Source organism: Pseudonaja textilis, chromosome Z (assembly GCF_049901715.1).
Source record: "Pseudonaja textilis isolate UNSWEBS1 chromosome Z, rPseTex1.2, whole genome shotgun sequence".
NCBI classification, from domain to species: domain Eukaryota; kingdom Metazoa; phylum Chordata; class Lepidosauria; order Squamata; family Elapidae; genus Pseudonaja; species Pseudonaja textilis.
The window spans coordinates 82,266,292-82,278,786 of NC_142008.1; the positions used below are offsets into that span (position 1 = coordinate 82,266,292).

Genomic DNA, 12,495 nt, shown 5'->3' on the forward strand with positions numbered 1-12,495 from the left:
GTTTTGATCTGTGCTCATTCCTGGAGCACCCCGAGCCACCTCGTTTCGGGGCTAAGCCACCCTATAGAGGTCGTGAAGAGGGGGGAGACTGCCAGTAGGGTCGAGGAGAGTCATATCTCTCCTCCCTAGCTGGCCTTACTCTCTTTCCCGAAGGCGGTTGCAGTGGTGGTCAGAAATGGCCACCTCAAAGAAGAACTCACTGGAAAACAATGTGCAGGAGGAAGATAAGAAGAGAAAGTTTTGGCTGACCAGGTTGAACTGGAAAAACAAAAATACAAGTTACCCTGGAATTTGAATTATAAAGAACAACATTGTTCCCAAAGAAGACTTTGAAGCGGCGAATGAGAGAGGGAAGGGAAAGGATTTGGGTTTTTTTTCTTTTCTTCCCTATATTGACAACTAAGAGACTTAAGCAAGAAACCAGCAAAAATCCACTTCAACATTAACAGGTATTTAAGCAGAAAATAAAATGTCAAAGGGATAATAAGATTTCTGGATTCTCAAAAACTTTTTAAAAAAGGAAAAAAACAAAAGGGTGGTATCTGGAAAAATGGAGGAGACTACCTGGAAGTGAAAGGAATTAACAGTCCATTTTAACAAGATTCCTAAAAGATACATTTTAACTGAAACTTTGTAACAAGATAAGAGAACCCTGGGAAAAGAAAGTGGAAAAAAGAACCAAGAAGAAACAGCTTTGGATTACTTGGATTACGTGGTGATTATTGGCTATTGGATTTGAAGGACTAAAATTAATCGGGTGGTTGTTTAAAAGTTTTTAAAATGGTATCACTCTTGGAAGAATTAAGAATGGAACTTAAAAAACAGAAAGAAGATGCACAAGAAGGAAGAGGTTCTTTTGGCTTCATATTTCAATTTTTAGAAATGGAGATCCTGAACTATGAGAAACAACAAGAATTGCCTGTAGAACAAGAAGGGTAGGACAAAGAAGAAGCCATTTTCAATGACCAAGTATTTCTATGTGGGAAAAGAAAGGGAAGGGGGGGGAAGAGAGTGAAAAATTTAAGATCTGAAAACACAACTCAAAAAAAGAATAGTTTGAAAAGTAATTACAACATTAGAAAGAAACAGAAGAGAGAATTACAGAAGAGAGAATCAGAATTAGAGAGAAAATGGGTCAAAAAGGGAAGGGAAAAGAAGAGGGAAAAGAGGGAAAGGAAAAGAAATTATAAAGGACAGAAACAGGACATAGAGAAACAGGGAAAACGTACAAGACACAGAGATAATGCATGAAAACTTAATTGAAAGGGGGATTCTGCAAGGGTACATAAGATAGTATTGTTATATTAGAAATAGAAATGAACTTTAAAAATATGAAACAAATGTGATTAAAATGATAGATAAAATACTCAGTGTCTCATCGTCTCCCTTTCGTTTCCTGCCTGCACGTGGGGGGGGGGAGAGAGAGAGAGCTGGGAGGAATTTCAAAGCTAGAAAACTAATGGGGAGAGCTGGCAGGGAGAGCTGGGGAGGGGACTGTTGTTGCCGCCACCGCCATGTGTGGGAGCGTGCATCTCAGAGACCTGAGCTGGGAGGCACAGGAACTGCAAGTGGGAGCATTTGATGATTTCGAAGAACTCCTGGAATACGGTAGATTGGTATTTTGTAGGTTTCAGTGAAAGAGTAAGTTTTGTTTCATCTCCTTTCCTCCCCGGGTAATGTGAGAGATGCTTTCTCTCTCTCTCCCCTCCCGCACCCCCAAATAATCCCTGGCTGTGGCTGGGTTTGGCAGCAAAGTGCTAAAGTGAGAGAAGTGCCCCCAGGGACACCTTTCCTTGCCTGTCACCAGGTGAGGCTCGAAGAGCTCCCCCAGCTTTTCCTCAGGTGCAGATCTGAGCCTCTCAATCCTCCACCTGGGATCTGAAAGGAGCTCCCACTTTCTCCCCCTCCCCTCCCCCAATTAATCAATAAGAGCAACAGTCCTTCTGCAGGCAGATGCCTGCTGAGGAGCCCCTGGAGTGGCAGCCAAGGGGCACTGCCCCCAAGGAGAGCAAAGCCCCCTTTCTGCCTCTGTTTCTCCCAGCAGCAGTTGCCCCAGGCCCCTCAGCTCAGACGCACACACACACACCCTGCCCACTCTTCTGTCTCTTTTGAAGGTGCCAGGTGGGGGGAGGCTTCCAGCCCGGAACGTTTTATTTTGTTATCATTAAGCATTTACATTTTTGTTGTAATTAAATAAGTGTGTGTGTATATATATGTGTGCGTGTGTGTATCATGTATGCATGTGTGTGTATATGTATGTATGTATGTATGTGTGTATATATATATATATATGTTATGTCCCACCTTCAAAAATAAACAGATAAGGCTGAAAGTAGCAGTCCTCGCAAACAAAGGCAGCAACCAGGAGTCTCCACCGATCACAGCTGTGGCCAGCCTCCACAAAACAATCCAAAATAATAGTTCCAACAAATTCAATTCCAACAAAAATACTTCAGACCCAAATCCTCCAAGTCAAAGTCTTCAGCTCTCCTTGCAGACAATTTGTTCCCGACAGAATGCAGAGTCATTCTCTTTCTTTTATTGAGCAGCAACTAATTAGGCTAATTACTGATCTGCCCTCCTCCTGTGCTCCCGTTGGTTTCTTCTCGTAAGGAGACGCCTGCTTCTGACATCCACCCAGCGATTATCTAAATTATTACTTTCACCTGAAGACTCCATAAGTTCCTCATTAACAACCGTTCCCGGCTGATAACCTGATTGAGAAGCCGAGGAGGTTGAAGGTTCAGGCCGGTCCTGCAAATCAAATGTGAGCTCCCTTGTAATATTCGCCTCCTCCTCATCATTGCAATCACTAATACTTGCTGATTCATACAAGTCCTCCTCGCTGGAGCTTTCATTCAAAAAACCTGTAGCTGGTGCCGGAATCACAACATATATATATACATACATACATATACATATACACATACACATACACATATATATGTGTGTGTGTGTGTGTGTATGGTATTCAGCGTTGTTCGGGTATTTTCCCACGTCATTGTAGTTGTGCTTTTAAAGTTGTAGCAACGTTTTGGCAGAATCTCATCTGCCATCATCAGGCTTCTGTATTGTGTTTGTCTGTGAGTCAGACTTTCACAGCCATTTCTGTTTTAAATTTGGTGCTAGCCTATGCTGTGCCAGAATGTTTTTTTCTTCATCCTGATTGGTTGGGAGTCTTGGTCTATTTATTGGTCTTGGAGTTTGCTGTGTTCTGCTTGATTGGTGTTTCTAATATCTTCTGTCTGTTTTGTGGCTCTTTTTGTGTCTTGATTGGCTGGCAACATTGTGTTCCTTTATTGGAGGCCTTTAGTGCAGCTTGGCTCTGAGTAAATGGATGGCCAAATCACAAAAACCTCTGATCACCACCAGAGGCCAAGCTAAATGCCAGGATGGAAATTAAATTATATCAGCACTGAATTCTGCCTTCCCAGCTGACCAGTGGTTTGGTGACAAGAACACCCTGACCCTAAGGGATATACTAGCCTGGAAAGGGTCCAAATTATATATCTCTGCCAGCCTGATGCTCCAAGTCCTACAACACAGCCATGACTCCAGGCTAGCTGGCCACTTTAGATTCCTAAAAACCCTTAATTTAACCAGGAGACAGTTCTGGTCACTGAAAATGGTCGCTGAAGGTGAAGGCTGATGTGGAGGATAAGTGGTGAAGTGAAGAAAATTGAGAATTTCCAGGGATGCATGGGGGGGGGGTTTATGAAAAATACCCAGAACTTTCCTATGAGATTCTCTGTAACTGCTGTGTGTGAAAAACAGGAAGTGTTATGTAATCATTTAACTGTGATAATCCAATATAAGGTTGTATTTACTGGATAGGGGTGTCTCCTTTCTCTCACACTGCAGTCTGAATGCTAAAGGGGGCCGATATTGCAATATCAATAAATCCTGGATTCTGATTATCACAGTCTGTTGTTTTATTTTTGGTATAATCTCACACCTACAGACATAATCACTGCTTATGTTTGTGGTATTTTGTAATATTTTATTTCTTTAAATTCAAGTATTCACTATTTTTTTCACTGTTAGGTCAATGCTTTGGAGCCATCTTTATGTGTAAGTGCACAGACAGTGGTGCTGCTCGCTTTGGTCCTTTAGGTACCCTGCTGTTCCAGAAATGGGGGAAAAAAAAGAAAATGTTTAGTCCCCCTCATGTCTTAGAATGAAAAAAACACTGCACAGTAAATCTAAAATTAGATTAGAGTGAATCTATTTTCCTCTATTCTATGTTCATTTCTTATCTTCAATCAAACAAGTTTTGTCTGTTTTGAAACATCACCTCACTCAACAAACCTGTTTCTGAACAAAACTTTCCTACATATAATGTAAGCATCTGATTTATCATACTGCTTGGAACTCTTAAGAATAAATTATTAGTCTGAGTATAGATTACATTATTGTTCTTGGATCCCTCTGAAATGAGTATCAAATAGTAACACAAGTAACTGTTGTAATGTTACTGTAGGAGATGACCATAACTCCTGAGGTCCTGCACCCCCACAAGAGATCTAAGTCTGGCTCACCTTCTTATGCTCATTTCCTTTGACCATATCAGAGACTTATAGACAGCTTAAGCTTGCAAAAAATCTTTATTCTCATTTAAACTGCCTGAATCTCCTGATTTCCACAACTTGACAGTTACTTGTGTTACTTGTGCTATTTGTGCTATAATTAATTTGTGTTATTAATGTTGTAAACTGTTCATTTAAATGAGAAGGGTGGTGTATAAATTTAATAAATAAAAATAAGTACAGAATATATTAACTTTAATGGCTTAAAGAGCCACAAAAGTGTATCCAGTTTATTATGTTGTTTAACTTGCATCAATGGATTCCATATTGCATATTTAGTTAGGTATAAATATTATTCTATTGCTTTAGCTTAAAAAAACATATCAATAATTAAAACTAGAATATGCTTTCTTAGCATTTTTAGTATCCTTCATTATTGAGATAATTGAATTTCTTCAAAAATAATTCAGCAGACTTATTAAATAGCCCATAGAATTAATGAATACTAGACTGTGGCCAGAAAGACCTGAATTAAATTCCAAATTATCCATTATTCTGATCTAGTAACTATGAATTATGAAATGTTGGATCAGCTCTAACATATGAATGGAGAAAACCTCACAGGAATTTTTCACAGTATTTTTTTGTTATATCAACATGTAGCATTGATCAACATTTGAATATGATACTTGGTTGTATAAATTAAGACTGCAGAAAAGGGAATCGGGGATCATACAATCTACTTAACAGCTGACAGTGGTCAGCAACTTTCTCATGAGACTTCTGAAGACAAATGGTATCCCAACCGCATAGTAATACAGAGTTACTGGGAAGATTATTATTTTTCTCCAGAAGATAAAGGGATATGTGTTTTTCCTCAATGTGCTTTGACTTCAGAGAAATTAAGGAGTTTGAAACTGAGTAGGAAAGTAGAGTATTAGACCTGTATTTGGAAAACTCCTCACTCAATTAAGGGCTACATTAAGTGATCCAGAATTCTTTCCTATCCACCAAGACCATCGAGAGTTGGGTGTACTGAAGGCATCAGACTAGAAACCGGGAAACTGTACTCTCTAGTTCTACCTTAGGCACAGGAGCTTGTCCAGGAAGTCTCCAAGAATAGGACTTGACTGAATGGGCGCCGGGGTGGGGTGGGGGGAATCAAATGCCATATAAAATGTATATATTCTTCTACAGTTTATATAAAATTGTCTTCAGTCAAGTCCTATTCTTGGAGACTGCCTGGACAAGCTCCTGCAGTATTTTTGGCAAGTTTTTTCAGAAGTGGCTTGCCATTACTTCCTTCCTAAGACTGAGAGAGAGAGTGACTGAGCAAAGGTCACTCAGCTGGCCCCATGTGCTTAAGGTGGAACTAGAGAGTACAGTTTCCCGGTTTCTAGTCTGATGCCTTCAGTGCACCTGACTCTCTATGGTTTTGGTGGATAGGAAAGAATTCTGGATCACCGAATGTGGTCCTTAATTGAGTGATGAGGTTTTCAAATACAGGTATAATACTCTGCTTTCCTCCCCAGTTCCAAACTCCTTAATTTCTCTAAAGTCAAAGCACAATGAAGGAAAATCCAATGCCATATATAGTCCAATATATGGTCTATATAGTCTTCTACATCTTATATAAAATTGTCTGCACATTCAAAACAAAAATGTCAGAAGAAAGTATATCTAAAATATTTATCTTTAGCTTGATGTGCACTGAGAGTAATTTTTACAAGGGAGCCCTTAACATTAAATCCTTTATCTGCAGTCTCAAATAACTTAATCAAGCTACACTACAGCTTATGTTCATCTATTTATCTGTTAGTCCTAGAAAAAGGTAAAAAAATATAATGTATGGCATAAAGCTGTAGTAGAACAGTCCCCCTTTCCTTACCTTTTAGCTGCTATATGATCACATATAGGTGGAATCCTGTTTTTCACATGGATTTCATGTGAAGAGGTTTGCACCTGTGCCTCTGTACATATGCGAGATGAACGCCATTTCTTTCCTCGTGGTATCTCAACATATGAGGTCTGAACTTGAGCTTCAGTAAATAGAGGAGTTTTTGGTTTCCTTTCCACTCTGGAAATTTGATCTAATTTTTCCCTATCTTGTATTTTAACATCTGCACATTTCATTGGACTCTCTACTAACTTTGGAAATAATCTCAAATCTTCCTCAAAGGACAGGCCAAAATTGGTACTTTGCATTTGGAGCACTGCTTCCTCTCTCATGGTCCATAACTCAAGCAATGATTTTTGCACCAGAGCCCTACTGTGTTCTAGGCGGAAAGTCTCAGTTTTTGTGAATCCTGATGCAGGAGTTGACGGTCTCCTTGGACTGGAAATTTGTGATGGAACCCGAGACTCTGCTACGCATGGAAGAAAGGGAGACTCAGTTATGTGTGACACAGTAGGAAACTCTTCAATGCTCAAAGGTGCAGGAGATACGTCTGTGTGTAAAAGAGCCGGAGATACCTCCATGTATGATGTAGCAAGAGGTACCTCCATATGCAATAGAGGAGAAGACACCTCTGTGTGTGAAAGAGCATGAGATGCATCCATATGTAATTGGGTGGATGATTCATCTATGAATGATGGGGAGCTTAGTAGAGGGCTCTCAGGAAATTGTTTCTGGGCATTAGGAAGGTCCTCTGGAGCATGCATATCAGGCAGGAATATTTGAGCACTGATATCTGGAGATTCAGTCATACAGGTTTTTATTTGTTCTTCCATTGGCTCTGTCACTCTCAATATTTCAGGAGTAGATGATTGCTTTGAGCTTTCAATCTGTTGTGAGACAGGAAATACCTCAGTAGTTGGTGTCAAATAGGATAGGGAAGTTTGAATTTCAGTATCTGTTAGATTTTTTGTCTTCCATATATCGAGGGAGGAGGTTTGCACCTGGGTAGTGACTTGACCTGGAGGAAGAGGTTCTGCCTCTACAACCAGGGATGGGTGAACTTCAATCTCAGATTCAGAGGGGAAAGAAATTTTTTCTGTGGATCCTGGCAAATCAATCCAAGATGTTTGCTGTTGTGCATGATTCAGTTCCTTTGTTTTCCATATGTCAAGGAGAGAGGTTTGTATTTGGGTGTCCATTTGTGGTGCTTCAGTTTTTGCCTCTTCTAGTTCAAGTGAAGTTTGTTGCTGAAAATCAGCATACCTATGAGATGGATGCCACAAATCCTCCTGAGGCACCTTAGTATCTGAGGTCTGCATCTGAGCATCCATCTGTGACACTAGATGAGGCTCTTCTTTTGCTTTCCATAGGTCAAGTAGAGAGGCTTGTGGCAGGATATCCATTTGTGATGGTAGGCCTGGCTCTTCTAGTTTAAGTGAAGTCTCCTGCTGAAAGTCAACATACAAATCTGAAGGAATATCAATATCTGATGTTTGCACTTGAGCATCACCAGTCTGAGAGACCAGAGACGGTTCTTCCTTTCCCTCTAGTATATCAATAAAGGAAGTTTGTGCTTGGGTGTCCAGTTGTTCTTTTTTCCTCCATATATCTGTTAAAGATGTCTGCATTTCAAAATCAGCTTTCAACTGGTGAGAATGCTCCATTTTTGCCTCCTCTAACTTAGTGTCAGATGTCTGCTGCTGCATGTTAACCAATTCTTTGGCTTTCCATATATCAATAAAAGAAGTCTGAGCTGAATTGTCTACCTGTTCTGCAGAAGATGTAATTCCTTGCTTTGACAATTCACTTGCAGAAGTTTGCACTTGAGCATCCATTTGTTCTTTTACTTTCCAGATGTCTAACAGTGATGTTTGTGCCTCACTATCAACTACTAATGGAGGAGGAAGTTCTACTGTTTTGGGTAAGTCTGATACTGAAGTATGCATCTTGGCATCAGCCAAGTCTCTTGCTTGCCATATTTCAAGCAAGGAGGGTTGTCTCCGAGATTCCAATTGTTTTGGAAAAAGAGATTCTATTTCTTCTGTAGTTAATTCAAGTCCTGCAGTCTGAGCTTCAGTTTCAGCCTGCAGGCGTGATTCCCGCCACCTATTTCCAAATGGTATTTCAACATATGATGTTTGTACCTCACTGTCAACTGCTGGAGACCAAAGATGGTCTTTTGGGAGAGGAGTCTGAGAAGCTGATGTCTGAACGTCTGGAAGCTCCTGATACCACTTGCGGATCTGAGCTTCTATTACTTGTGGGGTAATAAGGTACTCCTTTCCTTCTGTTATCTCTTGGTTTTCATTCTCAGCCTCAATCAAGGACAAAGAGGAGTCCTGCTCCTGGAGTCTGGTCTGTGACAAAGAAGAGAGCTTTTTTATTAGTTCTAAATCAGATGTTTGCACTTGAGCTTCTTTTTTGAATGATGAAGAAGAAAATGGTGTTGTAGATTCATATTCTGAGGTTGATAACTCTTGTGCTGACAAGGGACGCTTCTCCAAATGCTCATCACTGAAAATTCTGTTTTGGGTTTCAATATCTGACCAAGAGGAAGCCTTCCGCATTAACTCATGACTTGACTTTTGCAACAGGGGTTCCGCCACTGATAGTGAAGAAATTTCCTTTAGAAATTCAGCATCAGAAAGTGATTCCATGGTCTCAATCTGTGATAGTAAAGAAAGCTTCTTTAACAATTCAACAGCTGAGGTTTGGACCTGTGCACTAGCTTGTGGATGTAATAAACGCCACTTGTCCCACTGCCGAATCAAAGTGTCAGATGTTTGTGCAGAAGTTTCAGTCAATTGAAATGGGAGAGATTTCTTTTCATTGAGCAACGGAGCTCCCCACTCTTCTTTTTCTAATTCAAGCTCTGATGGTGACTCTATTACTGAAGTAAATGAGGTCTGAACCTGGGCTTCAGCATTCAACCGAGCAGCACGCCAATCATTCCCAGGAGGTGCCTCCACAGGTAAAGTCTGTACTTCAGCATTAATATATGCCGGGTATAAGTTGCTTGGTTTCACCAGTAATGGCTGGGGAAATGACAACTTACTCTGGTGCTCCTTCTCAATAGAGGATACATCCTTCTTTTCTAACATATAGTCTGAAAATGAAGTCTGTACTTGCATGTCTGTCTGTGAAGGAATGCAGAAATCAGTAGGTGAAGTCTGCACTTTAGCCTCAACTAATATTGGCAAAGATGCAATCTTCTCTAACAATTCTCGATACAAAGGTTGGGTCTGAATATACTCTGTCAAAAATTCTTCAGGCTCCTTATCTGATAAAGAAGTAAATGAGGTTTGCACCTCAACTTCCTTTTCTTCAGGTAGTGACAATAGTGAGGTTTGCACCTGAGCCTCCATTATTTCAGGTAATGACAGCAGTGATGTTTGCACCTGGGCCTCCTTTTCTTCAGGTAAAGACAGCAGTGATGTTTGCACCTGGGCCTCGTTTTCTTCAGGTAAAGACAGCAGTGATGTTTGCACCTGGGTCTCCTTTTCATCAGGTAAAGACAGTAGTGATGTTTGCACCTGGGCCTCCTTTTCTTCAGGTAATGCTATCAGCGAAGTTTGCACCTGAGCTTCCATTTCTCCATGTAATGACAAAAAAGATGTTTGCACCTGGGCTTTATTTTCTTCTGCTAAAGAATGCAGCAATCTTTGCACATGAGCTTCAGCCTCACAGAGTCTTCTTAATTCTGCAAATGAACTTTGGATTTGGGCATCAGTATCAACTGGGGTTGGGCTCCGCAGGGAGACAAATGAAGTTTGTTCATGAGCATTAGCTTCTGTAGGTATGCTTGAAAATGAACTCTGGATCTGAACATCAGCCTCAGATGATGACTCTGCTTCTACAATGGGTACTGAAATAACGGAAGTTTGCAACTCAACTTCTTTATGTAGTCGTGACCACCGCCATCTGTTTCCTTCTGGAATTTCCACATTAGATGTCTGTACCTCAGCTTCAATATACAAATCATCTTCCTCCTATTTGGAGAAAGCATGGTTATCTTGCATTGAAAGTTAAAGTTATCTTTTGGAGTTGAAAAAAATTATTTTTTGCTTGTAATAGTCAAAAATCTGGATTACTATGTACTGCTTGAGTTTTTACAGGGCTACCCGAGGGGAAGGAACATTAAATTAAATAAATAGGATTGTTTTGTTCTAGCTGCACTGAACTGCTAATTCACATTAATAAGTAGAAATCTAGTATTTGTGTATGCTAGTTCTTAATTCGGTTTGATTCGGTCTAATTTTTCTCAGGAAACTCTTTGTGATAATGCCAAACTATAATTTCTTACCTTCTTTGGATGATGCCAAGGTATATATGCATTTTTTTAAAAACAAAGTTTTTATTTTTTACAACAAACATATAAACAAAACATAAAAACATAAAACCCTCTTTCAATTATATACATACAGTGTGTCAGTTGGTTACAATCTTTTGTGCTATCCTTTTTCTTTTACCATTACTCACAAGTTATATAAATTCTCACCTTATCAATATAGCTTGTGCTTATGTAATATCAATTATTAAACATTCATTTGACTAAAATATTTTTTCATCATTTTATACAAGATATTCTAATTTTCATTATGGCTGCCTCTCCGCTGTGGGAAAAAAGAGCTTCTCCTGGATCTACCAGGGACTTTGTGATGTTCCTTGGATCAACAGGATGTGCCCTCCTCTGTAACCATCTCTACGGGATGGTTTAGGTCCACTGGGACCGTCCTGCAATGGAGATATCAGCAGCGATCTTAGAGCTTAAAGATTGCATGCTATACCGCCGCGACGCCCGCTCCGCCAGCTCCGCCCTCCGTATGTATGTATTTTTGTGTGTGTATGCATGTATGTGTGTTTATATTTCATAATTTTATATAAGAGCCTATCTCAAATAAATGATTCTGGACATCCTGCAATATTAAAATAAGAAACACATTTTAAAAATCTAAAACTCATGCGAGAAAAGAATCATTAACAACAAACAGCAATTGACATGGCTTCATTAGATCCTGATTAGGAGGAGGAGGTGGCATTGGAACTGGGACCATACAATGTGGAAGACAAGATCCTCTCCAAATGAGTGCAGAGTCCAAGGGCTGAAGATGAGGCAGTCCCAGGGCTGTCTAGCCATTTGGCAGGGAGCGGGGACAGTTGACTGCATAGAGCGCTGCTTGCAGGAGAAGAGCAGCTGCAGAGAACCGGCAGAGAATGACAGGCTCCAGATCACTTCCAACAAGGAACAGATCACTTCCCCACCCAATCCATGGGTGAGGAGAGCAGAGTGGAGAGTGGCGCAGAGAAGGTCATCAAGGCTGATGTGAGGAAACAGTCTTGTCCCTCCTTTCAAGGAATAGCTGGAGAAGGGTAATTGATATAACCAGTCGCTGGGGGAAGGTATACTTGTTGGGGACATTTGTTTGTTTTGATGTACACTTCGAAATGGCACTTTGCAAAAACAACCATTGAATGCCTCAGCCATCATATCTCCCCTAAGAGCTTAGCAATGAACGTCGCAAAACTGGAGGTGCTGCAGCCGTGTGGCAGCCCCTACGCTGGGTGAAGGGTGTACAATGGCTTCTGTGTTTTATGAAGTACAATCACAGGTTCATGTAATGTGTTTTGGAAGGGGGGTGAAAGTCCACTGGGGCAAGGTGTGCATAATTATGGCATAATTAATAATTAATATATTTAATAATTAATACAATTAATAATTAATAAATCAATAATGATGGCATAATTAATAATTAATATAATTAATACATTAATAATGATGGCATAATTAATAATCGATATATTTTAATAATTGTAATTAATATAATTAACAATTAATTAATAATTATGGTATAATTAATAATTAATAAGGTGTGCATAATTATGGCGTGCATAAGTGCACCAGCGTGCCTTATACCTATTATCTTGTAAGCAATTGACAAACCAAATAAAACAAAAATAAAAAATAAAAGGTGAAGCAGGATACCTTTTATGCTGTAAAAGCCACCTTCACCTCGGACCCTATCCTGAAGCATCCAGATCCAGTGAGGCCTTTCGTGGTGCAGACAGATCATC

General features: G+C 40.0%; 1 protein-coding gene across 1 annotated transcript in view; it reads right to left on the bottom strand.

Annotated features, from left to right (window-relative positions):
- Positions 1–4,000: 4,000 nt before the first annotated feature.
- LOC113448802 (uncharacterized) overlaps positions 4,001–12,495 on the bottom strand; it is a 17,956-nt gene continuing 9,461 nt past the window's right edge. The window contains 3 exon segments of the mRNA XM_087917182.1: positions 4,001–4,118; positions 6,415–7,772; positions 7,947–10,412. Coding sequence (XP_087773308.1) covers positions 4,001–4,118; positions 6,415–7,772; positions 7,947–10,412 — 3,942 coding nt within the window.